At 36.4% G+C, this 27,100-nt stretch overlaps 1 protein-coding gene across 1 annotated transcript in view; it reads left to right on the top strand.

The window, feature by feature from the left end:
- Positions 1-27,100, top strand: part of LOC133182779 (MAM and LDL-receptor class A domain-containing protein 2-like) — a 67,375-nt gene that overhangs the window by 39,947 nt on the left and 328 nt on the right. Inside the window, 66 exon segments of the mRNA XM_061317628.1 lie at positions 68-330; positions 429-522; positions 694-831; positions 1,279-1,538; positions 1,750-1,834; positions 2,196-2,270; positions 2,398-2,544; positions 2,789-2,989; positions 3,287-3,442; positions 3,555-3,701; positions 3,906-4,060; positions 4,179-4,371; positions 4,462-4,605; positions 4,922-5,175; positions 5,428-5,512; positions 5,624-5,707; positions 5,821-5,967; positions 6,224-6,583; positions 6,793-7,217; positions 7,443-7,533; positions 7,659-8,201; positions 8,506-8,652; positions 8,765-8,788; positions 8,968-9,224; positions 9,387-9,504; positions 9,657-9,794; positions 9,940-10,196; positions 10,708-11,062; positions 11,381-11,647; positions 11,885-12,282; positions 12,997-13,093; positions 13,818-13,958; positions 14,172-14,428; positions 14,528-14,756; positions 14,925-15,187; positions 15,396-15,483; positions 15,641-15,757; positions 15,898-16,035; positions 16,199-16,324; positions 16,463-16,593; positions 16,756-16,840; positions 17,036-17,167; positions 17,259-17,521; positions 17,798-17,962; positions 18,401-18,494; positions 18,828-18,983; positions 19,184-19,450; positions 19,629-19,762; positions 19,996-20,125; positions 20,373-20,507; positions 20,665-20,927; positions 21,250-21,340; positions 21,483-21,620; positions 21,830-22,095; positions 22,639-22,870; positions 23,200-23,322; positions 23,508-23,635; positions 23,844-23,979; positions 24,097-24,252; positions 24,478-24,636; positions 24,797-24,915; positions 25,446-25,536; positions 25,763-25,903; positions 26,138-26,391; positions 26,591-26,822; positions 26,980-27,099. Coding sequence (XP_061173612.1) covers positions 68-330; positions 429-522; positions 694-831; positions 1,279-1,538; positions 1,750-1,834; positions 2,196-2,270; positions 2,398-2,544; positions 2,789-2,989; positions 3,287-3,442; positions 3,555-3,701; positions 3,906-4,060; positions 4,179-4,371; positions 4,462-4,605; positions 4,922-5,175; positions 5,428-5,512; positions 5,624-5,707; positions 5,821-5,967; positions 6,224-6,583; positions 6,793-7,217; positions 7,443-7,533; positions 7,659-8,201; positions 8,506-8,652; positions 8,765-8,788; positions 8,968-9,224; positions 9,387-9,504; positions 9,657-9,794; positions 9,940-10,196; positions 10,708-11,062; positions 11,381-11,647; positions 11,885-12,282; positions 12,997-13,093; positions 13,818-13,958; positions 14,172-14,428; positions 14,528-14,756; positions 14,925-15,187; positions 15,396-15,483; positions 15,641-15,757; positions 15,898-16,035; positions 16,199-16,324; positions 16,463-16,593; positions 16,756-16,840; positions 17,036-17,167; positions 17,259-17,521; positions 17,798-17,962; positions 18,401-18,494; positions 18,828-18,983; positions 19,184-19,450; positions 19,629-19,762; positions 19,996-20,125; positions 20,373-20,507; positions 20,665-20,927; positions 21,250-21,340; positions 21,483-21,620; positions 21,830-22,095; positions 22,639-22,870; positions 23,200-23,322; positions 23,508-23,635; positions 23,844-23,979; positions 24,097-24,252; positions 24,478-24,636; positions 24,797-24,915; positions 25,446-25,536; positions 25,763-25,903; positions 26,138-26,391; positions 26,591-26,822; positions 26,980-27,099 — 11,805 coding nt within the window.

Below are 27,100 nucleotides of genomic sequence, written 5' to 3'. Positions count from 1 at the left end.
TATAACCTGAAAAACTCTTAAAAACCAAATATTGCTTGTTTTAAATTTCTTCCGATTTCAAACACAGGTAAATATATCTACATTGAGACCAGTGCACCTCGCCGCCGTGGAGACAAAGCCCGTATTCTCAGCCCCACAGTAGCTGGAGGGTCTGCCATGTGCTTCCAGTTCTATTACCACATGTATGGACCACACATTGGAACTCTGAATGTGTTTGTTAAGTCTGCTGTTTTAAATGGAACCCAGGTTGTCTGGACAAAATCTCTGAACCAGGGCAACAAGTGGGTCTTTGGTGAGGTGACGATTGACCAATCCTTCACTAACTACCAGGTGAGTTACTGCTGTTCAGTAGAATATATTCTTAGGTCCCTATCTCCAGATTTCATTTGTTTTTGAGTTACTTATTTTGTTGTCTGTTTGTATAATAGGTTGGTTTTGAGGGAATAGTTGGTAGAGGATATGCTGGGGACATTGCAGTTGATGATGTCAAAACTCTAGCACAACCTTGTGGCAGTTCTCAGGGTAATTTCTTTTAAATATCAGTGTTGGTGTCATTTGGTTATGTGAATAATTTTTCTGTGGGTAAAACATAAAATGAAACTACCAAATGAATGTATTGGAATTGTGTTATATATACATGTACATATCAGTTTTGTAATTATCAAGAATTTAAAATTCACAAATTTTCTTCAGGGTCATGTGACTTTGAGGGAACTTGTTCTTGGACAAATACACGGACAGGAGATCAATTTGATTGGCTCAGAGGTCAAGGAGGAACAACAAGTCAACAGACTGGACCAAGCAATGACCACACACTTGGAAACTCTAAAGGTTAGAAAAACTTTCTGTGTTGAGAAAAAAATCTTTCATTTAGCACCTATTTCTGATTTAATATTATGTGGGGATATTTGAAAAAAAAAATTAACAGCAAACATCATCAATTTAAAAAAAATCAGTCAAATGAGTGAATTTTATTATCACCATGATCAATAACAGAAATGAATAGTATCTTTGTCTGTCAGCATAATAGACATAATGTAACTTCAAAACAATATTAGATGACGATTTCATATTTTGTAAGGGTCAAGGCCTCATATCACACAAGTGGTTAAATGACATGTTCAAACATTTACAATGGATATCCCCAGCATAGGAAGCTTTGGATTTTATAAACACAGGCTAAGAATTCATGTCTTTAGATAATTGTGTTTAGATATATTGCTTTGTTTTCAGATTGTCAAAAACTGGCATTGATCATGAAGGTTCTTTCATTTTTAGGGCACTACCTGTTCATTGAGTCCTCAGCCCCTCGGAGACCAAATGACAAAGCGCGACTGGTCAGTCCAGTTTTCCAGGCTACAGCCATAAAGTGTCTGAACTTCTGGTTCAGTATGTACGGCTCAGATATTGGTCACCTTCGAGCATTCATTCAGCCCCAGAATGGTACAGCGATCAGAATCTGGGATCTGTTTGGAGACCAAGGCTCACAGAACTGGATGCAAGGAAAAGTGGCCTTCTACAGTGCAACACCATTCACTGTAAGTATTTTTCTCAAAACCATGTGATATTTATGATTAAGCCAAAATCTAATTTGTAACATTTTGTTGATATTTAAAATATAAAGGAGTACTCTACACCATTCAAGTACATGTAACTATATATTTGAATATATGAACTTCCCATATTTCTGTGTCACTATTTTGTAATTTTTTTTTCTTTGCTATATTTTCATTGTACACTTGTTTGTAGTTAATAATTGAGGGAATGAGAGGAAATGGCTATAAAGGAGACATAGCTATTGATGATATTTCTATCACTGACTCATACTGTCCTAGTAAGATTTTATCAAGAAATAAACTATCATACACATATAAATCTTATTCCACCCACACAGATTCTTATAGAATGATTTATCTGCCAGTATTGTAAAATGTAATATCCCCTATTGCTGAGCCAGAATACAGTGTATTTGTCATCTCCTGAGCACAACACCTTTGCCTAATTCTGCCCTCACTCTTAATACACATCAAAAACAAAGACATAATATTCCTTGTACATAAATCAAACACAAATTTCATTTGTTATAAGGGCTTTAAAAATGTTATTTCCCTTGTAATTCTCTAACTCAAGGGAGTCAAATACTTATAAACTGAAGCACAGAATGTACTAAGTACATCATTTTCTAACTTTTACAGTAGCACCACCTGCAGCCTCTACTCCAAATTCTTTTACTCAGGCACCGGCATCAACAACAGCTACCACTCCATCAGGTAACAGACTGTTACATATACATGTATTTCTGTATTAACTATGTGAAGGTTAATTAAAGTTGTGTATATATGTATTCGAAGTCATGCCATTCTCTGCTTGACTGTTTATATTATATTTACTTCTCAGCTCAAGTCTCGCCATTCGATTGTAATTTTGAGAGTGGAATCTGCTCCTACAGTCAAGATAAATCTGACAGATTTGATTGGACAAGAGCTAATGGACCAACAGGAACGGTGAACACGGGTCCATCAACTGACCACACCTTTGGGAATGGTAACCAAAACAATGATTAATTTCTTAAAAAGAAAGTATTAGAAATACAGTCAAATCTAACTAAAACTAGAACTTCGGGATATCTGAGGATTGGAGATAATGAGGTTTAAAAAAGAAAAAGTGATTGGGACTGCCAAATCACTTTAACATAACCTTTGTATCTGAAGTATTGGTGTTTGAGATAACAAAGTTCAACTGTGTTTTACTGGGTGTGTTACACGTAACATTTCAAAATGCATTGCAGCTACTGGACACTACATGTTTATTGAGACTTCCAGTCCAAGGCGACCAAATGACACCGCTCGTCTGATTTCTCAAACTGTGACCCGGACCACTGGAGCATGTCTGCGGTTCTGGTACCACATGTATGGAACACACATCAATACTCTTAATGTATACACCAAGACTAGTGGTCAACTAGGAAGTCCCATCTGGAGCCACACTGGTAAGAAGAGAAATACAGATATTTCCACCTTTTAATTCGTGCATGAATTTTAACTGATGAATATTAGTTCATGCAGATTATGATCATTGACAAATTTTACTGACTGGACTAAGGACTGTAAATCTATCTGATCTGCAGTGCATTGATTTTTCAAATAACAAAGTTTTTCTTTGCTATTTGTATATGTCAGTTTTTTTGTCCATGGATATGAAATAATGAATAGATGATTACCTCTATTAATGTAAAAGTTGTCAAATCATATGAGCTGAGTTATTACATTTAATTGTGATTGAACAGGGACCCTAGGAAACAAGTGGAACCAGGCTGTGGTGAACATTGCCAATAACCAGAACTTCCAGCTGGTGTTTGAAGGAGTCCGTGGAATCAGTTACCGTGGTGATATAGCCATTGATGACATCACATATTCCTACCAACCCTGCCCCTCAGGAACAAGTAGGAATTGTTTTGATAAAGAATTTTTTGCAGTACACGTATGTTGTATACTTGCCTTTTTTTTTTAGTAATGGGTATGTCTAACATGGATTTCATATAATATTATTTAAAGGTTACCGTTGTAACTTTGAGGATCCAAAGATTTGTGGTTTTACCAATGTGCGTGGCAATGATACTTTTGATTGGACCAGATTTGCAGGAAGAACAGGCAGCTCTTTCACAGGACCACCCAGTGACCATACCTATGGGACAGCAAGAGGTAAGTTTCTACAGAAATTCTATATTTTTAATGAGAGGACAATAATAATTGATGCACTAGTGTATATCATTGACTTTACTTCACATTTAACATTCATGTTGAGCTTTGTAATCTTTTATGACATGTTTTTTTGAGTCACTGACCAAGCTTGCTAACTGAGGTAAATTAAACTGTTACATCAGACTAATGTTTATTTTTTGACAGGCCACTACATGTACACCGAGTCTAGTGCCCCTCGTCGCCGTGGAGACAAAGCGTGGCTGGTCAGTCCGGGGTATCCCTCCACCATTGGTTCCTGTCTTAACTTCTACTACCACATGTATGGCAGCAACATTGGAACACTCAATGTGTATCTGAAGGTAGAACATTATTTAAATGTCTACAGTACTTCCGTATTTAATAGCACTTTGTCATATATAGTTATATCAATTCACCTTCATAGTTGAACCCTTCTTATTGGACGATTTCCTATTTCAGACTGGTTCTAGTTCCCAAAAGCTTTGGAGTAAAAATGGTAACCAAGGTAACAAGTGGTTGCTTGCGCAAACCACCATCCAGTCGCCAAGCAACAATTACTCGATTACTTTTGAAGGAATCATAGGAAATGGTTATAGAGGAGATATTGCTATTGATGATATGTCTGTTGTCCCAGGAACATGTACATTACCAGGTGCGTTATAAAAATATGTAAGAAAACAAAATAATGGCCATTTGTTTTGCTCGGTAAGTTTTAGAAAGGTAAACTTTAAGTTTATTGTAGGAAACTGTGACTTTGAGGGAAAGACATTCTGTACTTGGGTAAATTTACAAAATGATGATTTTGATTGGTTGGTTGGAAGTGGTAATACAGCCAGTGCTCTGACTGGACCCTCTCAGGACCACACCCACAATCAGGACACCTCTGGTCAGTAGAGAGTCTTGTTTATATGCATGTTTCAGAGTAAAAAAAAATGTTGTTCAATCGAACTTGAATATAAGGCAGGAAGAATATATATATTCTGCACATATTTTTGCAAAGATGAGATAAAATAATATTTCTTGAAAAATATAAAAGAATTATAATTCCAATTCCCTCTAGAATTATATGATGTAAACTTTTTTTAAATAAATGACATGAGTGCAGCAAAAAGTATTAATGAATGACTACTCACTCAATACTTGTTTAAAGGTCACTATGCTTTTATTGAGATCAGTGACTATCAGTCAATGCTTGTTTATAGGTCACTATGCTTTTATTGAGGCCAGTGCCCCCCGAGTACCAGGGCATGTAGCACGCCTCCAAAGTACAAAGTTCCAGGCCAGTTCTGCTCGGTGCCTACACTTCTGGTACCACATGTTTGGCTCCGGTATCGGCACTCTGAATGTGTACGTTGTCTCCGCCAGTGGTAACAAGACAGTGTGGTCATTGTCCGGAGATCAGACTAATCATTGGTATTCTGCACAGGTGGCTGTAACCAGTAATGTACAATATAATGTAAGTGTCAATGTTCTAATATCTGTTATATTGTTGTTATATTAAAGAATTAAGGCTGTACAGTTGAACTTTGATATCTTCTATATCAATATCTTGAATACAATGGAAGTGATATGAAAGTCACAACTTTCTCTTCATTTATTTTAACATCAATATCTAGAATACTTGGATATCTCCATGTTTTTTCTTAGCCCATTGAGTTCAAGATAAGAAGGTTTTAGTGTATTTACAGTTGGCATGTTTTATTTGTAGGTTGTGTTTGAGGGAATCAGGGGATCTTCCTACCAAGGAGACCTGGCTATAGATGATATTACCTTTACCAGTGACAACTGTGCTTGTGAGTCATTTATCATTAACAACAAAATATGAACAACAAACATGTAATTAATACCAGTAAACTGTGTTCATATGATACAGCGAGCCACTGACATTTACATTATTTGTTTAGTACAACCCACCAGTGCCAATCCAGCAATACAGAGCACCACCCCACAGCCAATGACTACCACCACAGCAGCAGTGGCCACACCAGGTGAGAATTACTGCAGCAACTAACATAACTGTAGCACTTACTACTGGATAATGTTAGGATTTACTTTTTGAAGAGTATACATGCTAAACATGTACATTTGTTTTTGGTTTCAGCTCCTACAGTATATGATTGCAACTTTGAACAAGGCTTATGTAAGTGGACTCAAATTGTTACTGGGGACCAGTTTAACTGGACTCGAGCTCAGGGTCCCACTGGTTCTGCACTCACAGGACCCACAAATGACCATACAACTGGCACACGTAAGTCAGATCCAACTGGTTGGTTTTCAAAATTTTTGTTTTATATATAATTATCTTCAGTTGGTAAACCATTATACATTTCAAATTTCATTAACAGAAAACGACAAAGAATCTAAATATATCATTCTTTCAATTTGTATTTGGTAAATCCAAAACAATTAATTATAATAATCAATTTTATACTAAGTGACATGTCACTTCTTTAGCATGAACAATTTGTACACTGTATTGAATATATTGCATGATTCTATGACAGGCAATGGCTGGTACCTGTATATCGAGGCCTCTGCTCCCCGACGACCAGGTGACAAAGCACAACTTGCCAGTCCTTTGATCTCAGATGGACAGACTCGGTGCCTGAGTTTCTGGTACCACATGTATGGGACCCACGTCAACACATTGAATGTCTATGTCCAGAGTGGATCTCCTGCTTTAGGTTCACCTGTGTGGACAAAGAAAGGAACACAAGGAAATAGATGGATCAAGGCCAAGGTCACTATAACACCCACCATGGCATACCAGGTCATCTTTGAAGGGGTCAGGGGAATCAGTTACCGTGGAGATATTGCCATTGATGATGTCAGATTGTCCATGGGACCTTGTCAAAATATGGGAGGTTGGAAAAAAATTCTCTACTTACAAAACGTATTTTAAAATTGATGAAAAACTAATTTTCTAAGTTTGTACCAAAAATTATTGTTCATTTACATTTAGTGTTGTTTTGGAAAAAACAATAGATATTTTAATGCAGAATGACTATCACACCTCTCTAGACTAGTAGCTATTATTTTCTTTTGATAAGATATGTTAACTTTGTATTTTCAGTTGATCCTATGGCTTGTAATTTTGAGACAAACTCAGTCTGCGCCTATCTCCTGAAGTTACCAACAGAGAGATTCACTTGGACTTGGCATGCTGGGGCCACTGCTTCTGCTGGGACTGGCCCCAAATCTGATCACACCCTGGGGACCTCAAGTGGTCATTATGTTTTCATGGAATCCTCTGCCCCTATGGCCCCCAACAACACTGCCCATCTTATTAGCCCTCAGTACACACCTCAAAATCCTGGATCCCCCATCTGTTTGACATTCTACTACCAAATGTATGGACAAAATGTTGGTGCTCTGAATCTTTATCAGACTAATGGTGGAACCTCTCCTGGTAGTCAACCAATATGGAGCCGGAACTTCAATCAAGGGCAACCTTGGCACCAAGGACAAGTGACCCTCAATCCCTCTGGAACATATAGAGTAAGAACGCTGCGAAATTTAAAAACTAAAACCTGTGAAAGAATATGATGTAATTATAAAGGAAGATTTACTCAGTGTCATGATAGAAAAGAAATTAAATATATTATATTTCCTTGCAGCGAAATTTATTTATTTATTATGAATCTGTGTCTCATAGTCTTTAATTTTAGGAAAAAAACCCATATCTGAGAATTATTCTGACAATGGAGTGAAATATTTTTACAGGTGATATTTGAAGGGGTAAGAGGAAATGGTTACAGAGGAGACATAGCTATTGATGACATCTCCAGTTCACCAGGAGCTTGTCAAGTTTTAGGTAAAGAGAGCAATAAAAACAAGGCTGTTCCCATAAAAAAATATATATTAACTTTGGTTTAATTTTCATGTGATTCATTTTATTTTTAAATTGTCATTTTTCTAAACGTAAAATTCTTGTGACAGGTGCCTGTAACTTTGAAACACCCTGTAGCTGGTCCAACACTCTAGTGAATGACAACTTTGACTGGCTGGTATCAAGTGGTAGGACAACCAGTGGATTTACTGGTCCTCCATTCGACCATACATTCCAGAACTCCTCTGGACACTACATCTACATTGAGACAAGCGCCCCCAGAGTTCAAGGAGACAAAGCTAGATATGTTAGTCTGGCCTTCCCAGCACAAACTAACGCTGCCTGTCTAAGTTTTTACTTCTACATGTATGGAGCAGACATTGAGTCACTCAGTGTATATGTGCTAACGAACACCACCTCTGATTCCACCACAAGTGAAGCACGACTCTGGCAGCTGAGTGGACAGAGTGGAAACTCATGGCAGCAGGGACAGATGAACATTCCCAGTCAGTACTCTAGTAAACCCTTCCAGCTGATGTTTGAAGGTGTGCGAGGGAAGGGTTACAGAGGTGATATAGCAGTTGATGACATCACAGTAGACCTGACATCAGGCTGTACAACTACTCCAGACATTGCAAGTACTTCACAAGGAGGTGGGTAACCTCAATATGCATATGTATTTACTGCAGACAAAATGTTATTTTTAGCCAGTTGCAACCATTGGAGTGTAAAAAATAAGGAACAATATTTTACAAAAAAATTTTTAAAAATCCATATACAGTTCTTCCAAATTTGAGTCAAATTTACACTGTTTATCTGTAGGATAATTATTTTCCAAGTACATGTATAAATACTTTTTTCTTTATTTCCCAATCTCATTTGTACTGTATATTTGGAAAATGAAAACTAACTAAAGGGATAATGTACACATATTAAGATATTTAATTATATCTCCAGGATATCAGGATGTTGCATGTAATTTTGACTACAGTGGCATCTGTAACTGGAAACAGAGTACGACTGATACATTTGATTGGTCACTTAACAATGGCACCACTCCAAGCCGGGGAACTGGACCCTTAACAGACCACACCCAGAATCTGGGTAAGGAAATGCAAAATAATGATATCATGTATGACAAACACAGTTAAAACATGATAGAGTATTATAATCATTGTATGAGAGATACTTAATTTTCATAACATTTTCTTTCTAGATCCAAATGGTGGAAGTACAGTTGGTAAATATCTAATAATTTAAAGTACTATTTAAATGTTACAAATGTTATAAAATCTTTTCAAAATTTATTTACAGTTAATTCTCACAGTTTACTTACAATTCCCAAAATTGAACAATCTTGTTATCATCATATCCAATTAATTTGAAAAAATACAACGCATTCTATCCTATTATGTGTAGGAAACTACCTCTACATAGAGGCTTCTGGTCATAAATACTCGGACAGTGCGGTTCTCCTGTCCCCCATCATTCCCCCCACTGGCCTCTCTGGCTACTGTTTCACGTTCTGGTACCACATGTTTGGTCCACAAATTGGTGTCCTCAGTGTCTACAGCATGATAGGAGGCAAGAAGATCCTCCAATTCACCAAAGGAGGGACCCAGGGGAACCAGTGGAAACAAGCAGTGATTAATGTCAACAGTACAACAGACTTCCAGGTAGGTCAGATCTCTAGGAGTGAAGGGGGGCACACTATGTCCGGTCAAAAAAAAACTGAACAGCTGTATAAGAGGTATGGAAGTAGGGACTTGAAGTATAATTTTATGCAGGGTTGATAATACATGTATTTGTTACCAGATTACATTGAATATTGATTGTAGCTGATGATCCAGGCATTTGTTGGTAATGGCTGGGCAGGAGACACTGCAATAGATGACATTCAGTTTGACACTCAACCCTGTGTCAACTCATCACTGCCACAACAAGTGTCAACCTCAAGTAAGCAACACAAAATCTTTTCAGTTATTCTACCCAGTGGCACATACAATGTCTCTGAGCCTTTCGTGGTAAATTTGGTATACTTTGTTTCTTTGAAAATTTCTTTTGATCGATTAATGTCATTATTTTGTACCTGTTATTAATTCCTTTAGCTCATTGTGACTTTGAGACTGGTACATGTGGATGGATGCAAGACACATCAGATGATTTTGATTGGTTGAGACACTCCAACAATACAGGTAGTTTTGGCACAGGACCAGTTGGTGATCATACTACAGGAGCAGGTTCAGGTAGGTTAAGGTCATTTCAAAAAGAAAAGATTTCAGAATTACATAGAGTGGCTTACTTACAATGGTTTTAGCCTTAAATTTAGTTGTTATTTTTATCCAACTCTTGAAGTTATGCATGTAATGGTGACAAATTGCATTATTTTAGGTTATTACATGTATGTTGAGGCCTCAAGACCAAGAACAAGTGGACAAAAGGCTCGCTTTGTGAGTCCCATCCTACCAAGCTCCAATGGAGAATGCCTGACATTCTATTACAACATGAATGGTAGAACCATGGGTACACTCAATGTATACACCAAGACCTCAGGGTCCCTTGGCAGCCCAGTGTGGACAAAATCAGGGAATCAGGGAAGAAAATGGTTGGTTGCTCAGGTCACTCTGACTAGCTCCAGCCAATTCCAGGTAATTTTACTGCTATAAGTTATTTTTTACTAATGAAGATGTTTGAACTATTTATTAGATTTTAAAATTTATTTCCTGAAAAAAGTGGAGGCAAAAATTATTAGGAAAACCCTAGCCATGATATTTGGTATTCCTGTCTGTGTTCTTGGTCACCAAACATTCAAAAGAACATTTTCCTTTTCACACACAAAAAAAAGTTTTACCGTAAATTCCTTAATTTAAGCAAGTCCTTATTATCGCGAAATGGCTCTTTGATGTCAATTCGCTAGAACAATAATTCGCGTGGTGATGGTTGATCAAGAGATTTTACATGGATTTCAGCACCATAAAAATGAAAGCGAGTAACTTTATTTTGCGAGTCGTGCTTTTTGCGAAATTACACGATAATTAATTCCTCGCATATATTAAGGAATCAACAGTATATCACACACACAGATTTTGATTTTTATATTTTCAGTATTCATGATTGGAATATAGATTTTTTGTAAACAATGGATACTCTTATTTGCAGGTTGTGTTTGAAGGAGTTGTCGGCTCCTCCTACTTCAGTGACATTGCAATTGATGACGTTTCCATTGTCCCTGGTGCTTGCCCTGCCCCAGGCTCCTGTAATTTCGAACAAGGCCTATGTGGTTACTCTAACGTCCAGGGAGATGAATTTGATTGGACAAGAAGCAAAGGTCTGTCCCCCTCATTTTACACTGGCCCCACTGTAGACCACACGACAAACTCCGGTTCTGGATACTACATGTTTATTGAGAGCAGTAACCCTCAGAAGCTTGGAGACAGAGCCTGGCTGAAGAGTTCCTCTCTGTCCGCCACCACGGGCAAATGTCTGCAGTTCTGGTACAGCATGTATGGAAGTGGTAAGTTGGCCCCATTAAAATACAAATATCTTTTTACAGGAAAGAGATGTTTAAGAACTAGTTTACGTTTTTAGATAAATATATTATCTCTTTTATATCCTACATTAAATTGAGTGGTCTACATCTATAGCCAAATTAGTCCCTTCAAGTCAGATTTGCACAGAGTCAGATTTGCACAGAAATTTGCAGTCAAGAGCATCAAGGATATTTTCAAGTTAACGTTCTTAATAATTCTTTGTAATGTAAGAAAAAATGTCCATTTACAAAAATGCAAATACAGAAGATTTTTTTAACTGGAAATTTGTCATTTTACTGCAGGCATTGGAACCCTTAACGTATACCTAGTATCTGGATCAGCCAATCGGACAATATTTACAGCCTCGGGTAACAAGGGCAAAGGTTGGTTCCAAGGTCAAGCCACTATAACAACCAACTCTGCTTACAACATTGTGTTTGAGGGAGTGCGGGGAACAGATTACCATGGAGACATTGCTCTGGATGATATCAGCTTATTAGACGGAACATGCAATCTACAGCCCACGGGGCCTACATCTGTGTCTCCACCCACCCCAGGACCCTCTGCAGGTAAATCCTCATTCAGAAATGAAATTTATACTTTATACTGAAGGTCAGTAATTGTTTTGGTAAAGATCTTTCATTGCATGTTAGCCTCTAATTTCAATGATAATACGTAAGTGGTAAAAATATTTTAATATACCATAAATTTTTGATACAAATACAAGTTTTATATGGTCATTAAATTTTAATGTCTTCGGATATAATACATAGACTTTCATAATTTTTTTTTCTATTCTGACACAGCTCCTTTATTGACTTGTAACTTTGAGAGAGACCTTTGTAACTGGCAACAAGACAAAACAGAAAACCTTGACTGGACCAGAGACTCAGGTGGAACAGCATCCGGAGGAACAGGCCCCTCCTTTGATCACACAACAGGTGGCAAGACTGGATACTATATCTATACAGAAGCCAGTGTTAATAATAACAAAACAGCTCGTTTGTTGAGTCCCCCAGTGTCTGTTTCCACTACGGTCTGTGTGAACTTCTGGTACCACATGTATGGTGCTAATATTAATAGAATTAACCTGAGACTGAAGCATGCTGGGACACTCAGCCAGCCACTGTGGACAAAGATTGGAAATCAAGGAAATCGTTGGTTCAATGCTAAAGTAGATGTACTACCGCAGAATGGAGATTTGGTTAGTATATTGTAGAAGTACCTGAGATCTGAGACTTGATGAGTTTATTATAGAAGGGCCTTGGTGTGTTTGCTGCCTTTGTGTGCATTTCTGTGGAGAACTGAATTTTAAAGCTTTCAAAGATTGAGGAAAATGAGACCATAACTTAACAGTCAGGCACTACCATTACTGTGGAATCATTTAAATTCGTGGGGGTCAATGTTCGTGGGCAAGCAAAATTTTATTGGTTCGTGGGGATGTAATTTCGCGGGCAGCTTGTTTATTTGGTAGATTTAATTAATCAGTACATTGACAAAAAAATTGTTCGTGGGGATGTAAATTCGTGGGTAAGGGTGACCCACGAAATCCACGAACATTGATCCCCCACGAACAATGATGATTCCACAGTAGTTGTCATTTGAATCACAAGAGTTAGTTCCCTCTTTTAAATATTTTCTGCTAAGCATACCAATTTTCAGGGATTTTGTCCCCATACAACCACCTGATGATCCATTTAGGGTTAAAAATTGATTCAGTCTAGTTTTCAAAATTTCAGCAGATAAATTATGGTAAAAAAAGTACCTGTGATAAAAAAAAATTACTCACATAATGTAATTATTTTAACTAAGGTAATTTCCCGATTATTCTTTGTGAAAAATAGCTGATAGCTGATTAGTACTTGCACATTGTTATGGTCATTTTGCTCATGAAAATCTTTTGGTTTTATACTCCCAGGTTGTTTTTGAGGGTATCACAGGACGTGGTTACCAAGGAGACATGGCACTGGATGACATCTCTGTTCTCAATGGACCTTGCAACAATGCTCTCTCAAGTAAATATCTTATGCCGTTCATATGCATGGATGTTTATGATTAATGAGGGGTCCATAATATCAATTTACTGTATAGTACAAGATGCTTATACAAAGAGCAAGGGATGAACTATTTTAATGTAATTTGTTATAATATCTGTTTAGTTTACAATACCTTTTATAACCATGAGGAATGAAAATCATCTTGCTGTAAGCGTGAAATCATTGTAAGCATGTTTGCTATAACAGTGTATTACCCCGACTGTATTACATGTACCACTTGTTATAAACTGCTAAACTAATTGATTTGAAACAAATTTGGAGATGTGGACTTTTCACAAAATATCTTATGCCTAAAACAGAAATTTTCTAATTCTCTTAAAAATATATCGATGCTATTGTAGATGATAAAAAATCTTATATTTCTTTTTACGTTTGAATGTATTGTGAATAATCTTTTAGAAAAAATTAATATCATATGATTTTTAAACAAAGAAAATATGGATTTTTAAAGTTTTAATTTTTGTTGTAAGATTTTCTGTGAAAAGGCCTAACGATTAATATTTTGGTGAACAAAACCTTAATAGAAGAGAACTTGCACAATATATTAATTTGTACAATGATTGTAGATAATTCATGCATGGAAAATGTCCAGTTTTGGTTGTAATGATTGTAATGGAAAAAAAAGGGTTTTACTGGGAAATTCTATACGTGTGATTATATGTTGGATAATTTTTTCCTTCAGCCACCTGTGACTTTGAGGATGCCAACATTTGTAACTACCAACAGGATCCTACAGACAACTTTGATTGGACAAGACAGGCAGGAAGAACTGGCTCCACTGGAACAGGGCCCACCAATGATCACACTTATGGAACCATAGCTGGTACATTTTGACAGTTGTATAAATGTTGTAAAACTGTCTGTTTTCACAGTACTTGCCCAAATTGTAATTTCAAGCATATACTATAATGAAAACCCAAATTACCAAATGATTTATGTGGACACAGACCCAATACTATGAATTGTGTATTATGGGTAATCTTTAGTGGGATAAAAATTTGTAGTAATTTGATGTAAATGTTTATTTTAACCCCAGGCCACTACATGTTTACCGAGTCCTCAGCACCTCGAGTACAGGGAGACAAAGCTCGACTTCTGAGTCCACAGTACCCTGCCACTAATGGCCAGTGTCTGACCTTCTGGTACCACATGTATGGACTCTCCATTGGAACACTCAATGTCTACACCAGCTCCTACAACAAGCTCAGTGCCCCTCTCTTTACACTGTCTGGTGACCAGGGCAACCAATGGCGCCAATCTCAAATAACATTACAAGTACAGGGGGCATATAAGGTAGGGGCACAGCAATATGGGTGTGATTGTAAAATTGGCTATACTTTGTAAAGTCTTGTTATTGTTCTTTCATTTTTACCATGAATGTTTTTTTTTCAGATTGTGTTTGAAGGCATAAGAGGAAGTGGTTATAAAGGAGACATATCCATTGATGACATCAAACTGACCCCAGGAGTTTGTCAAGGATTGGCTAGTTGTGACTTTGAATCTGACCTCTGTAGCTGGACCCAGAGACGAGATGATAAATTTGATTGGATAAGACGTTCAGGTCACACCCCTTCATTACTGACTGGTCCTGGAATTGATCACACAATAGGATCTTTATCAGGTAACATTTACCTCATGACACTGAATCAGACCACAAGAGGAGAAGAAGAAGACAGATTTATGCTGTTTTTACAACTATCAGTTCTAAATCAATTCAATTTTTGAGATTCAAACCTTCCCCCCCCCCCCCCCCCCCCCCAATCTTTTCTAACCCTGAATCATTTTACAGGTTTCTATGTGTATATTGAATCCAGTTCACCCAGAAAGCCAGGAGACAATGCAATCCTCTCCTCTCAGATAATTCCTGTGGCCCCCTATTGCTTCAGATTCTGGTATTACATGTATGGTGCAAATGTTGGTAGCCTCAACATCTCCCAGGTCATGTCTGGTACCCCTACCTACAAAAAACAAGTGTGGAGTATAAGTGGAAACCAAGGTGCCCAGTGGAAGCAGGGCAATGTCAGCATGAGTAATGCCTATGCCCCTTTCTATGTAAGTAACTGTTTTATGATATAGTTTGCATGTTAGGACCTGTATTTTTCAGTTGACATTTTTCAAGTATTCCGTGTGATTCGGGTAATATGTTCAAAGAATAGAAATTTGAAAATCTTAATCAATTTCCTTCATATCAACCTGATTTTTTTTTTTTAACCTTTGTTGTATTATGTATAAGATATCGTATTTTTTATGGTGGTGTTAGATCTATGTGGAAGGTGATGTTGGTAGTGGTAACCAGGGTGACATAGCAGTGGACGATTTCATTCTCGACAACTTTGAATGTTCAGCAGGTTTGTGCCAGAATTTTTTTCTGATACAAAAATACATGTGTTTTACAATACTGAGTTTAACTGGGTGGTGTTGCAATATTAGTTCAGTTGTGCATATAGCCATGTCAGTATTGTGGTACAGGTAATGTACTATGTAATATTGTGTACATTTGAACAGAGCCCAACACAAATGGAAGCTTCTCATGTCGGGACCCCCTTAACACAAAAATCCCTCAAACCAAAGTATGTAACTTCATCAGGGACTGTTCTAATGCAGCAGATGAATCAAACTGTGGTAAGTGTTTTGAAAAAGAAACATTTTCTAATAGTTAATTGTGGACTTGGAATATAATGATAATGTTTTTGAAAGACATTTACTTAAAAAAAAAAATCTTATACTATATGGTGATAACCTCTTTCTTTGTCTTATGAAAGGTGCCTGTGACTTTGAGCAGGACCTCTGTTCTTGGGTAGCTTCAGGGACAGGGTCATTTGGTTGGAGCCGAGGGGGAAACCAGACTGCCACTGCAAATACTGGACCCCGGTATGACCACACCATTGGAAACTCTGCAGGTAATTACACCTCCCCTCTCTCAAACAAGCAACTACACTTCCTCTTTCTATCACTTTATAATGATTTTTTTAAAAATTATAAGACACTCTTTAGTGTATACTTTTTGAAAATCAGTCCTGCCTTTTGTTTTTAATGTCTAGTTTTGGTATTTCGCTTTGACAGGTCATTACTTGTACATTGATGCAAGCCTGGGTTCCTTTACTAGTCTGGCTGAGCTCACTGGACCCACTCTACAGGCCTGTAGTTCCACATGCCAGTTCCAGATGTGGTATAATATGTATGGCACAGGTTAGTCACCAGTCACTTAACAAAATTATATTGACACTGCTTTTAGTGGGTAGTCTCAAAGCATGCTTGTTTACACCCATATTTGATTGTTCTTATATGAAGTAATTCAAATTTCTCTAACTTTTGAATGATTAACAGGTATAGGTAAACTGCGTGTTCTGATAAGAGAAAGTAACAGAGACACAGAGATTTGGAGACTTCGAGGTAACCAGGGACGAAACTGGAAGAAAGCAACCATTGACATAGGACGAGTAGATAGAGCATTCACGGTACTTAATCAAATACTCATCAGCTTCTGCTTCAAGTCAAAATCTGTCCTTAATAAAGTCTTACAAAGTATTAACAATGTCTCTATTTCCTTAGTTTTTATTTAAAATACATGAAGAAGTTTTATATATCTGTACATGAATGATTACAATTCTTATCCCCAGCTTGTGATTCAAGCCACTCGTACCTACAGTGTCCAGGGAGACATTGCCATAGATGACCTTCAACTTATCAACTGCAATTATCCAGGTTATCTATTGAAATAGTTAAATTCTAATAAAAGCATTATAACCTTGTGTATAAAAGACGATTGAAAACTAGTCAAAGTAGAATTTAAAAAAGAAATAAAAGATAAAATCCACGTGCTCTGACTATTGTTAGCACTTCAAAAAGGAAAAAAAACTTGAAATTCCAGAGGAGGTAATTTTTATTTTTTTTCTGCAGCCCCGCAAGCCTCCTGTCCTTCCCCTTACCAGTTCCACTGTAAAATCAACAAAGGATGTATAGCCAACAACCAGAGGTGTGACTTCAATGACGACTGTGGAGATGGCTCTGATGAAGACCCTGCTACTTGCAGTATGTTTTTAAAAAAATGTTAAGGTATCATTACAAATAAAAGAGTTTTTAAAGAAGGAAGTGTAAATTGATTCTACTTCTCTCTTAATAGCAAATTATCCTGCCTCTTGTAACTTTGAGAGAAGCATCTGTAGTTGGACACAGGATAAAACGGATAGGTTTGACTGGATTAGAGCTAACGGTCACACAGCGACTTACGGAACAGGCCCCTCCAGAGATCACACACGGGGTACAGCATCAGGCTACTACATGTTCATCGAGTCCTCAGCACCGAGAAGACGAGGAGACATGGCCCGTCTTATTAGTCCTCTGTTTAAGGCTGTTCCTCCCAATAATAACCCAAATGTCTGTGCTGTAAGTTCACTGTTCTTAAATTTCAAAACTCAGTGCAGAAACTGTAAAATGTAGTGCAAGAATAATTGAATTCATCACTTGCTGTTTAATTGTGTGCAAAATCAGCATGGCACATATCATTTTAAATTATTCTTGTTAATTAGAAATATATGTATGAGCAGGTCTTTTTCTCATTTGAAAAATGTCCAAAAGTTTTTGTATCAATCTGCATTTACAAGCAAAAAGCTGACTCATGTTAAAGAAAAGTATCTGGAATTGTTTCTTTTTACTGTTCAGATTCGATTCTTCTACCATATGTTTGGTCGAGGCATTGGGTCACTAAATGTCTACACCAGAGAAACTGTGACAGGACCAAAGAACAAAATCTGGTCCAAATCTGGAAATGTTGGGGACTTCTATGAGAGAGTTGATCTTGTAATCAATGAGACCAAACCATTCCAGGTAAAATGAAATAAAAGATTTCAGATGATGTGTCATTGAAAACCTGTAATAAGGTTATGACAGATTTTGGTCTTAAATTTTATACTGATAGGCATTAGCTGAATTGTTGAAATGAAATAATTCTAAAATTGAATATTTATGTATGTATGTATTTGTAATCAAAACATGATAAATTTTCAAATAAAACAATTAAATTAAATATTCTAAATTTGATATTTTCTCTTGATGTCAGACTATGTCAGACATTCATAGATTGATAAAAGAATAAAGAGAAAAATGCTGACTAAGATAGTTTTACATCTAGAGATGAACTTTCTAAATCTGAACAACTTGTATTCAATATGTATAAACTTGCATACTCCCAAGTTTACACTTGGTCCCACTTTGTTTTTAACATAAATTAGAGAATATGTAAGTGTAGTGAGTCTCTATGTGCAGGTTGTCATTGAGGGAGTTGTTGGCAGTTATTTGGGAGATATTGGAATTGATGATGTTTCAATGACACCAGGCTGTATTCTGATGAATGGTCCAGGTAAAATCACACACATATTCTTTTAAATTGTCAATTGAATATTGAAATTTTAAAGATAATAGAAAAGTGTATACATTTACAGCTTGTGGGTGTTGATACCAGTTATTTCACTGTTTCTTGGTAGTAATCATGGAACAAAGTTTTCAAAAACTTTGTTCAATTTGTGTCATTATTTTCTTTGTTTTTTTAAATAAACAAAGGTAACCAATAGCCCCCGAACCAATTTTCAATGTATTATTTCTTTTTAGACCATGAATTGATGCATAGTTCTAGTTATATGTATATACATGTACTTTTGAGTAGTTTTCAAGTAAAGTTATTTTTTGTTCTCAGGAAATACCCTACCCTCAGGGTCTCCACCCCCTGTAACCACACCCAACCCTTGTGGTAATAACAGTTTTGCCTGTACCTCGGGAGCATGCATCCCATCCTCCCAAGTCTGTGATTTTACATCTCAGTGTTCTGATGGATCTGATGAAGCCAAGTGTGGTAGGGGATCATTTTGTTTTTGATCAATTTACTTGATATAGTTTTATTTAGGGATAAGGATGTTTAAAATAAAGGATTCTATTTCATAAATATATGAGCTTTTTGATAGTATTTTTTATTCTGTGTGCTTGCTGTATGTAATTTTGCAATTCCGATTGTGAATGAATGCATCTTTGACTGGGAGAGATGATTTTTTACAGGCACATGTACTTTTGAGAATGGTCAATGTGGATGGAAAGATGTCAGCAGTGGACGATACAACTGGCACATCTTCCAGGGATCCTCCCCTGGGACAGGTGGTCCTAAGACTGACCACACCAATGGCACGGCTGCCGGTCACTACATGCTGGTAGAGGGAGCCTCTGGAGTATTCTACAGCCGGGCCCGCATGGAGACACCACCTCTAGGAGCCACAGGACCAAGCTGTCATGTGACTTTCTACTACCACATGTTTGGACTTGGAGCTGGTAAATCATTTGTGATGAATTATTTGTGCATGTAAAGGATTTTGAAGGAAAAATTAAGATATCTTTTCATTTCTTTTCTGAAATGACCGAGGATTCAATTTTTTTCATTATGTCAGATAAAATCTTCAAACTCTCTTTTAATGTATGACATAATAAAAAATAACTTTGCAATTTTCAGGAAACATTCGTGTTTTGGTTGTCAACAGCAACAATCCAAGTGATAAGACCTACATTTTCTCACAAAGTAACAATATGGGAAATGGCTGGCAGCTGGGAAGAGCAGATATTGGTCAACTTCCAGCAGGATACAAAGTAGAGTCACACATTGTCTTAATATTACCAGGCAAATTTATGAAGTGTTTAACTATATATAATAGAATGTTAAAGGTTTTAATTTGCCATAATTTTTTTTTCTTTTCTTTTCCCCGTTTTTTTTTTTTTTTTTTTTTTTTTACAAATTTGAAGTATTAATGCTTCAGATGGTTATTAAAAAGAAATTATCATGTCATTGGTTTTGACTGATCTTCTTTCATTATGTTTCCTAGGTGCAAATTGAAGCCAATCCTACTAAATCTTTTGCGCCAAACTCGGGGATCCCCAACTCTGACATGGCCATTGATGATGTTGTGTTTCAACAGTGTAACCCTGTCACCATTTTCAATGCATCAACAAATGGTATTCCACATAAAATCTTGTTTATTTAACAACAGCTATATTGGTACATGTGTAGCATTAGGGTATTGCTATTTTATTTTTCATTGACTGCCATAGCAGTGTTATCTTTATAATACATACGTAACATTCCCAGTATGATATTCTTTCAAAAAAAATTCATAATTGTGATTTCTTTGACAGCCATGCCAGTATTATCCTTGAGATAGTTGTTACCCTCCTACATGTAAAAGTTTCATGTCTATTATAGCTCTAAATTGTACATTTGAGTCGGGATGGTGTGGGTACACACAGGATCAGAAAGATGATTTTGACTGGACAAGAACTAATATCAGTTCACCCACCGTAGGAACAGGACCTGATCGTGACCACACAACAGGAAAAGGTAACACTACCTTTCTTGTGAAAAAAAAAATAAATTGCACTACAATGTTTTATGATAAAGATACAAGACTCATTGCTTTCAGACACTAAGAGAAATGATAAAATGAACAGATTTTAGAATTTTTTATTTACAACACAAGAAATGACTCTGTTTATAGGATTTTACATCTACATGGAAACCTCAGCCCCTCGCCGTCCAGGTCAAAGGGCAGTTATCTCATCAGGTATAAATAAAGCCACGCCTCTCACTGGAATGTGTCTGCGATTCTGGTACCACATGTTTGGAGCTCACGTCAACACACTGAATATCTACCAGCAAACTCCGAGTGGGAACAGATCTCTCATCTGGACTCGATCTGGAACTCAGGGAAATATCTGGAAACAAGGATTACAAACTGTCAAGAGTTCTCAGCCATATGAGGTAATGACTGGCCAATTTATTTGCTGCAATAGTAACTTGAGATTAGGACTTTAATATAAATGCGATTGATTAAACAATATATTATACTCCTTCACCAAAATAAAATTTAGATTAGAGTACTCTATTATGGATGTATATAAAGGTATTACATGTATTTATTTTTTAAAAATCTTGATAATTATTTGAGAATTTCAATGTTGTAGAATTACAAGAAATCTATTATAAAATGTCAAGATTATTTAATGATTTAAAAAAAATGCATGTATATATTAGGGATGCAGGAAATTATCATCTAAAATTGAAATTGTTCTCTGTTACATAGATTGTGTTTGAGGGAGTTGTAGGAAGTAGCTGGCAAGGAGACATAGCGTTAGACGACATCAGTGTTGTGACTGGACCGTGTCCCCCAAAACGTAAGAGTCCTAACATCATGATATAATAAACTGATATTTTGTCTTTTGTTTTATTGAACCAAGGTTTTTTTTTAAAACAATGAATATGATGATTTTGTGATGAATTTTGAGAAAGAAATATCTTTCATTCTTTGTATTTTAGGAATATGTGACTTTGAGGCAGGATTCTGCGACTGGACACAGGACTTCAATGACCAATTTGATTGGACAAGACAGAGAAATGGTACGCTATCTAGAGGCACAGGTCCTCCTTATGACCACACAACAGAAAGCCAGTATGGTGAGTGTCATTGTCTTATATGTAATCCTAATGTTCTATAAGTAATTGATACAGAGTAAGTGCTCAGTGTTTTAAGAAATATTCAAATATTGTGTCAAATATCCATAACTTTTAATATTGATGGACATTTATGAAAAAACTTATTTTTTGCAGAAGAAATAGTTGAATATTGAAAATTTCTCAGTGCTGAACTTTTTGTATTTTTGTAGGTTACTTTATCTTCATTGAGTCCTCTGCCCCCAGGAGACAGGGAGATGCAGCCAGAATCGTCAGTGGAGTCTTCCCACCCACACCCAATGGAGACTGCCTACAGTTCTGGTACTACATGCTGGGTAACAACACAGGGAAACTGAATGTGTACCTCCGTCCCAATGATGGTTCCTCTGACAGACTGCTGTTCCAGAGGGTCGGGAACCAGGCAGTTGAACTCTGGCTCTACCAGTCTCAGACTGTCTATTCAAATTCAGTGTACCAGGTGAGTTTAATAATGCTTGGAACTTAAAATCTGTAAAACTTGTTTGAAAAGTAGTAGTTTATGTCAATTTTTCAGCATATTATTATAATTAAAGTAATGCAATTAAGTGACCGCGTATCTTTCTTAATTATTATTGATTTAAAGTGTTTGTCAATTTAAATAATGGCATATATTGCTTATTTCCTATAGATTTGTACTGTACATGTACGTCAGAATTATGCAGCTGATTATTTTCTGAGAAATGAAAAAAATGTATTTTATATCTACAATTGTAAATAAAATGCACATAAATGAAATCATTTTGTTGTGTAAATGTTCTATTGCAAGACTTACAAGCTTGGAAAAGTTTAAGATTCTGTTTCTTTTAGGCTTCTGTCAAAATCTTTAATTCTTGAATCAGGAATACTTCTTAGGGTCTATGTGATAAACAAAAAGTTTCGAAGAATCTTATACTGTTTCATGCAACTAAAATGTCTTTATCACTTAAAGAGCCTGTAACCAGTGGTTCATTAGTATTTGATGCAATTAAAACTCTATTTATAGATTGTGTTTGAGGGAATTATTGGTAACGGATACATGGGAGACACTGCTCTTGATGACATCAAGATTCTTCCTGGTAAATGCCCCCCGCCAGGCTACTGTGACTTTGAGACTGACACCTGTGGGTACAGTAATACACGGGCAGGAGATGATTTTGATTGGCTGAGAAGTGCTGGTGCCACCTTGACAGCTAACACTGGACCAACTGTAGATCACACCACAGGCTCAGACAGAGGTCAGTATAACCACAGTCAAAAACATTTACAATGTACAGCCTTTTACTGAATACCTGCTTAATAGGAAGTCATTTTTGTACTCAAGTACAATGCAAAAAAAAAAACAAACAAGAAAAACAAACAAAACAAAACGAAACAAAAAAACACAATGAAATATGAAGTAGAATTTACATTTAAGGGGGCAATTTTATCTGTCACTGGGATTTGTTGTAATTTTGTTTTACCTTATGTGACAAAAATATATTAATGATTAAGTAGACAACACTTGTCATCATGCATTTCTTTCCATCATCAGTGAAAGGTTGAAACATGTTGCATTGTGTTTTAGGATTCTACATGTTCATTGAGACAACTGGCCGGAATCGTGGTCAGAGAGCTTGGTTCTACAGTCAGTATTTCCCACCGACCACCAGCTCATGTATCAGTTTCTGGTATAACATGAATGGTCCAAGTAAGTAGTTATCTAGAAGCAATAAAAGTTAATATCAATATAGCAATGTTTTTTATAATCTTGAATCATTTGAGGTTTAACTGATAAAATTAGGAGTTGAAAGCTTTCTATTCAGACATAAGAATATTTTGATATGAATGGAAATTTCCTTCTGCATGTAATATTGTCCCTGTGCTATGCTGCAGATGTGGGTGCCCTCCGCCTTTACAAGCCAGACCCGACAAGAACAGTAATGTTATGGAATGCCACAGGCAACCATCAGAATATCTGGCTACATGCTAATGTCGATGTCAAAAGCTCCACATGGTTCCAGGTATGATATTATTTCATATGCATTTCATTGTGTTTGAAGAAACCTGCAACTACTAAATTTTCTAAGCTTTACTGTATATGATTTAAATTTGATATGGCTTTTGCTGTATTTGAATTAAAATCCATATGGATATTTGTTGTGATGGATTAAATATCTATATAACTACTGTTAAGACTGAATTCTGTATGGTTTTTGCTGTATTTATTAGATCACATTTGATGGAGAAGTAGGAAATGGTTTTGCTGGAGATATTGCTATTGATGATGTTTCAATCCAGAACGGAACATGTGCATCACAAACAACTGCTATGACAACACCAATGATAGTATCTACTGTGTCCTATCGTGAGTTTCTGATACTATTTTTCTGACATGATAATTTCTTATTCTTGTCTTGTGCACAAAATATGCTTAATGAATTGGTGAAAACATCAGTAGTTTTTGTTTCAATGCAATAAACAGCTCCCTCCATGTATGACTGTACATTCGATGGCCCCCACCCATGCCAGTGGAGCCAGGAGCATAACGCAGACATATTTGATTGGACGACTCATTCTGGAGGAACCTCATCTGGTTTTACAGGTCCCAAGTCTGACCACACTCTTCAGAACAATCAGGGTGAGAATCATAGCAAAACGCTAAAGAACAGTTAGGCATAAAAAACTGATTCAGAAATGAAACAACGTTATCCTCAGATAGCACTACTGTAGTTAGTTTGAACAATCTTTTTTACAATCTTTATTGTGATAGGATCTTTTTTTCTCTATTTTTTTTTTAGCAACACTAATGTTGGATTATTTGTTGGATGTGAATTTTAATTAATGAATTGTTTCTTTGAATCAGGTCATTACATTTATATTGAGGCCAGCTCTAGACATCCAAATGACACTGCCCAGTTTGTTAGTCCACAGATCTCTATAGATAATACAGGATCCTGTATTAAGTTCTGGTACAACATGTATGGATCAGACATCAACAGACTCAATGTGTATGCCAAAACAAGTAAGGGTCAGAGGTCAAAACTTATTATTTCTAAAAAAAAATAAAAAGTAATTGATGGAAAAAGACAGAACTAAAATGGGTAGTTTTGATAGAGATTTTGACTTTTATTTTCATCTGTTTGATGAAATGCTAATTTAGAAAATAATGTTTGAATTCTAAGATGGTAATCTGGGATCACCCATTTGGAGAAAGATTGGGGATCAAGGACCACAATGGAAGTTTGCTTCTGTCTTCATCAACTCAGCTGTGCTCAATCCCCCAACTCCATCAACCATACAGGTGAGAAACAGAGAGACAAATGTATAAGAACTTGAAACTCAGGTAGAAAGCACACAAACATATTGATTAAAAACTTCTCAAGCATTCAAGAAAATGTATACAACCATTATTGACAAATAGGTTTAATGTGTACCGAGATAAGAACTATATGTATATGAACAACATTCAGAACACTCAAGATAAAACCACATAGACAAAGATATATGTACATGTAAACCAGTCCAAAATACAGTACAACACAGCACACATATAACTAAAACAACTCAAAAACATACATTGTAGGTAAGTTAAAGGTAAGAACTAAACAAATATCTAGGTAAAAAAAGGGCAATCAAATGCAGTTAAGTACAACGGTTACCATACAAAGTACATGTACATGATTATACATTCAAGAACCAGATAGAAAATGAAGGTTAAGCAGTGAAACTCATATTTTTCTTGTTATTAACTAAATTATGATTTAAATCTTCCTATTTTGGTGTAATAGATTTTTTTCACACAGTCAAGTTATTATTTTTTTGTGTACCCAGGTGGTATTAGAGGGCATGGTAGGAAAAGGTTACAAAGGTGACATTGCCATAGATGATATTTTTGTCAACACTGGAGCTTGCCCACCATCTGGTTAGTATAAATAATATACTACATGTACTTAATAACTGGCTTCAGGTTGTATTAGAGGGAATAAATTTTGAGAAATAGAATAAAATCAGTTGTAGTTGGTGAAACGCAACGACAAATCCTAGTTGAATTATAACAGACAATCATTCTAACAAGTGTAGAGGGTAGCTGGTGTTCATTTGTACCATCAATTTTGATAATTCAGAAACTTTTACTTCTTTATTTACAGATACATGTGACTTTGAAAACAATGATTTGTGTGGATATAAACAAGATAAAACAGATGATTTTGATTGGACAAGAAATACTGGTGGAACTGGATCAAGAGGCACTGGGCCCAGTGCAGATCACACTTATGGAACAAATGATGGTAAAATGTCTTATTGATACTATACAGGGCTGAACTTTCATGTAGGACATGTCTTGTCTCATTGTTATAATGATGACGAAGTCTGTTAATAGGATATCTGCTCAATACAGGGTCCTGCCTTTTCATTGCTGCTAATTTATTGATGTAGTCAAGTCATTCTGCATTCTTAATATAAATGCGATATAAAACACAATTTGCTCAATTGAATGGTTTACTTAAATTTCTTTATGACAGGTCATTACATGTACATTGAGACATCAGCCCCACGACTTCCTGGTCAGAAGGCCCGACTCATGTCACCCACATATCCTCCCACCACTGGACGCTGCATGACCTTCTTTTATCACATGTATGGTGCAGTAGGAACCCTCAATGTTAGACTCTTCTCTCAGGGAACTCTACAACCTGTGATCTGGAGCAGGTCCAGGAATCAGTACAATTTGTGGCGTATTGGTCAGGTTACTCTCAACAGCAATTCCCCCTATCAGGTCAGTGAATGGAACTACATGTACAAGTGTCTTTAATTAAAAATTTAGATAGTACTTCAAATAATTTTTTTTTGGAGAAATCCAGTCCAATCTAGACTTTGTTTATGAGTAATAAGATTTCAATATCTTCTACATTTTACAATTTATTTATCTACTTCATGATGTAGTATCAAAAGTGAATGTCTTTGTTTCTGCTTAGGTAACATTTGAGGGAATCAGAGGAAGGTCCTACCTTGGAGACATTGCCATTGATGATATCAGCATTAAAGATGGAGCCTGTCCAGCACCTGCAAGCTGTAACTTTGAGACAGACTTCTGCACCTGGACCAACACAATGACAGGGGATGATTTTGATTGGCTGAGAAATAAAGGAGCCACAGGTAGCTCCAGAACTGGCCCTTCTGTTGATCACACTGTAGGAAATGCCAATGGTAAGTGTTCTTGCAAAATACCTTAAAATTAAAATTGGTTTGAAAGAAAACAGAATCAAAAATAATTTCAATACACAGAGATGCACATGACTGCATCAGCTTTTAACTTGTCTAATTAAATACCCGGTAAGTATATTTTTTATATTTACTTTTTCAGGATATTATGCCTACATTGAAGCCTCTGCTCCAAGAAAACCAGGTGACAAAGCTGTTCTACAGTCCACCACTCTAAAAGCCACCTCTGCTAGCTGTTTCTCCTTTTGGTACTTCATGTATGG

Source organism: Saccostrea echinata, unplaced genomic scaffold (assembly GCF_033153115.1).
Source record: "Saccostrea echinata isolate AGI-Se365-2 ecotype Australia unplaced genomic scaffold, CSIRO_AGI_Sech_v1 ptg000001l, whole genome shotgun sequence".
Taxonomy (NCBI): Eukaryota; Metazoa; Mollusca; class Bivalvia; order Ostreida; family Ostreidae; genus Saccostrea; species Saccostrea echinata.
Note: the sequence above shows the minus strand (reverse complement) of the source record. Positions and strands in the feature narration are given on the sequence as shown.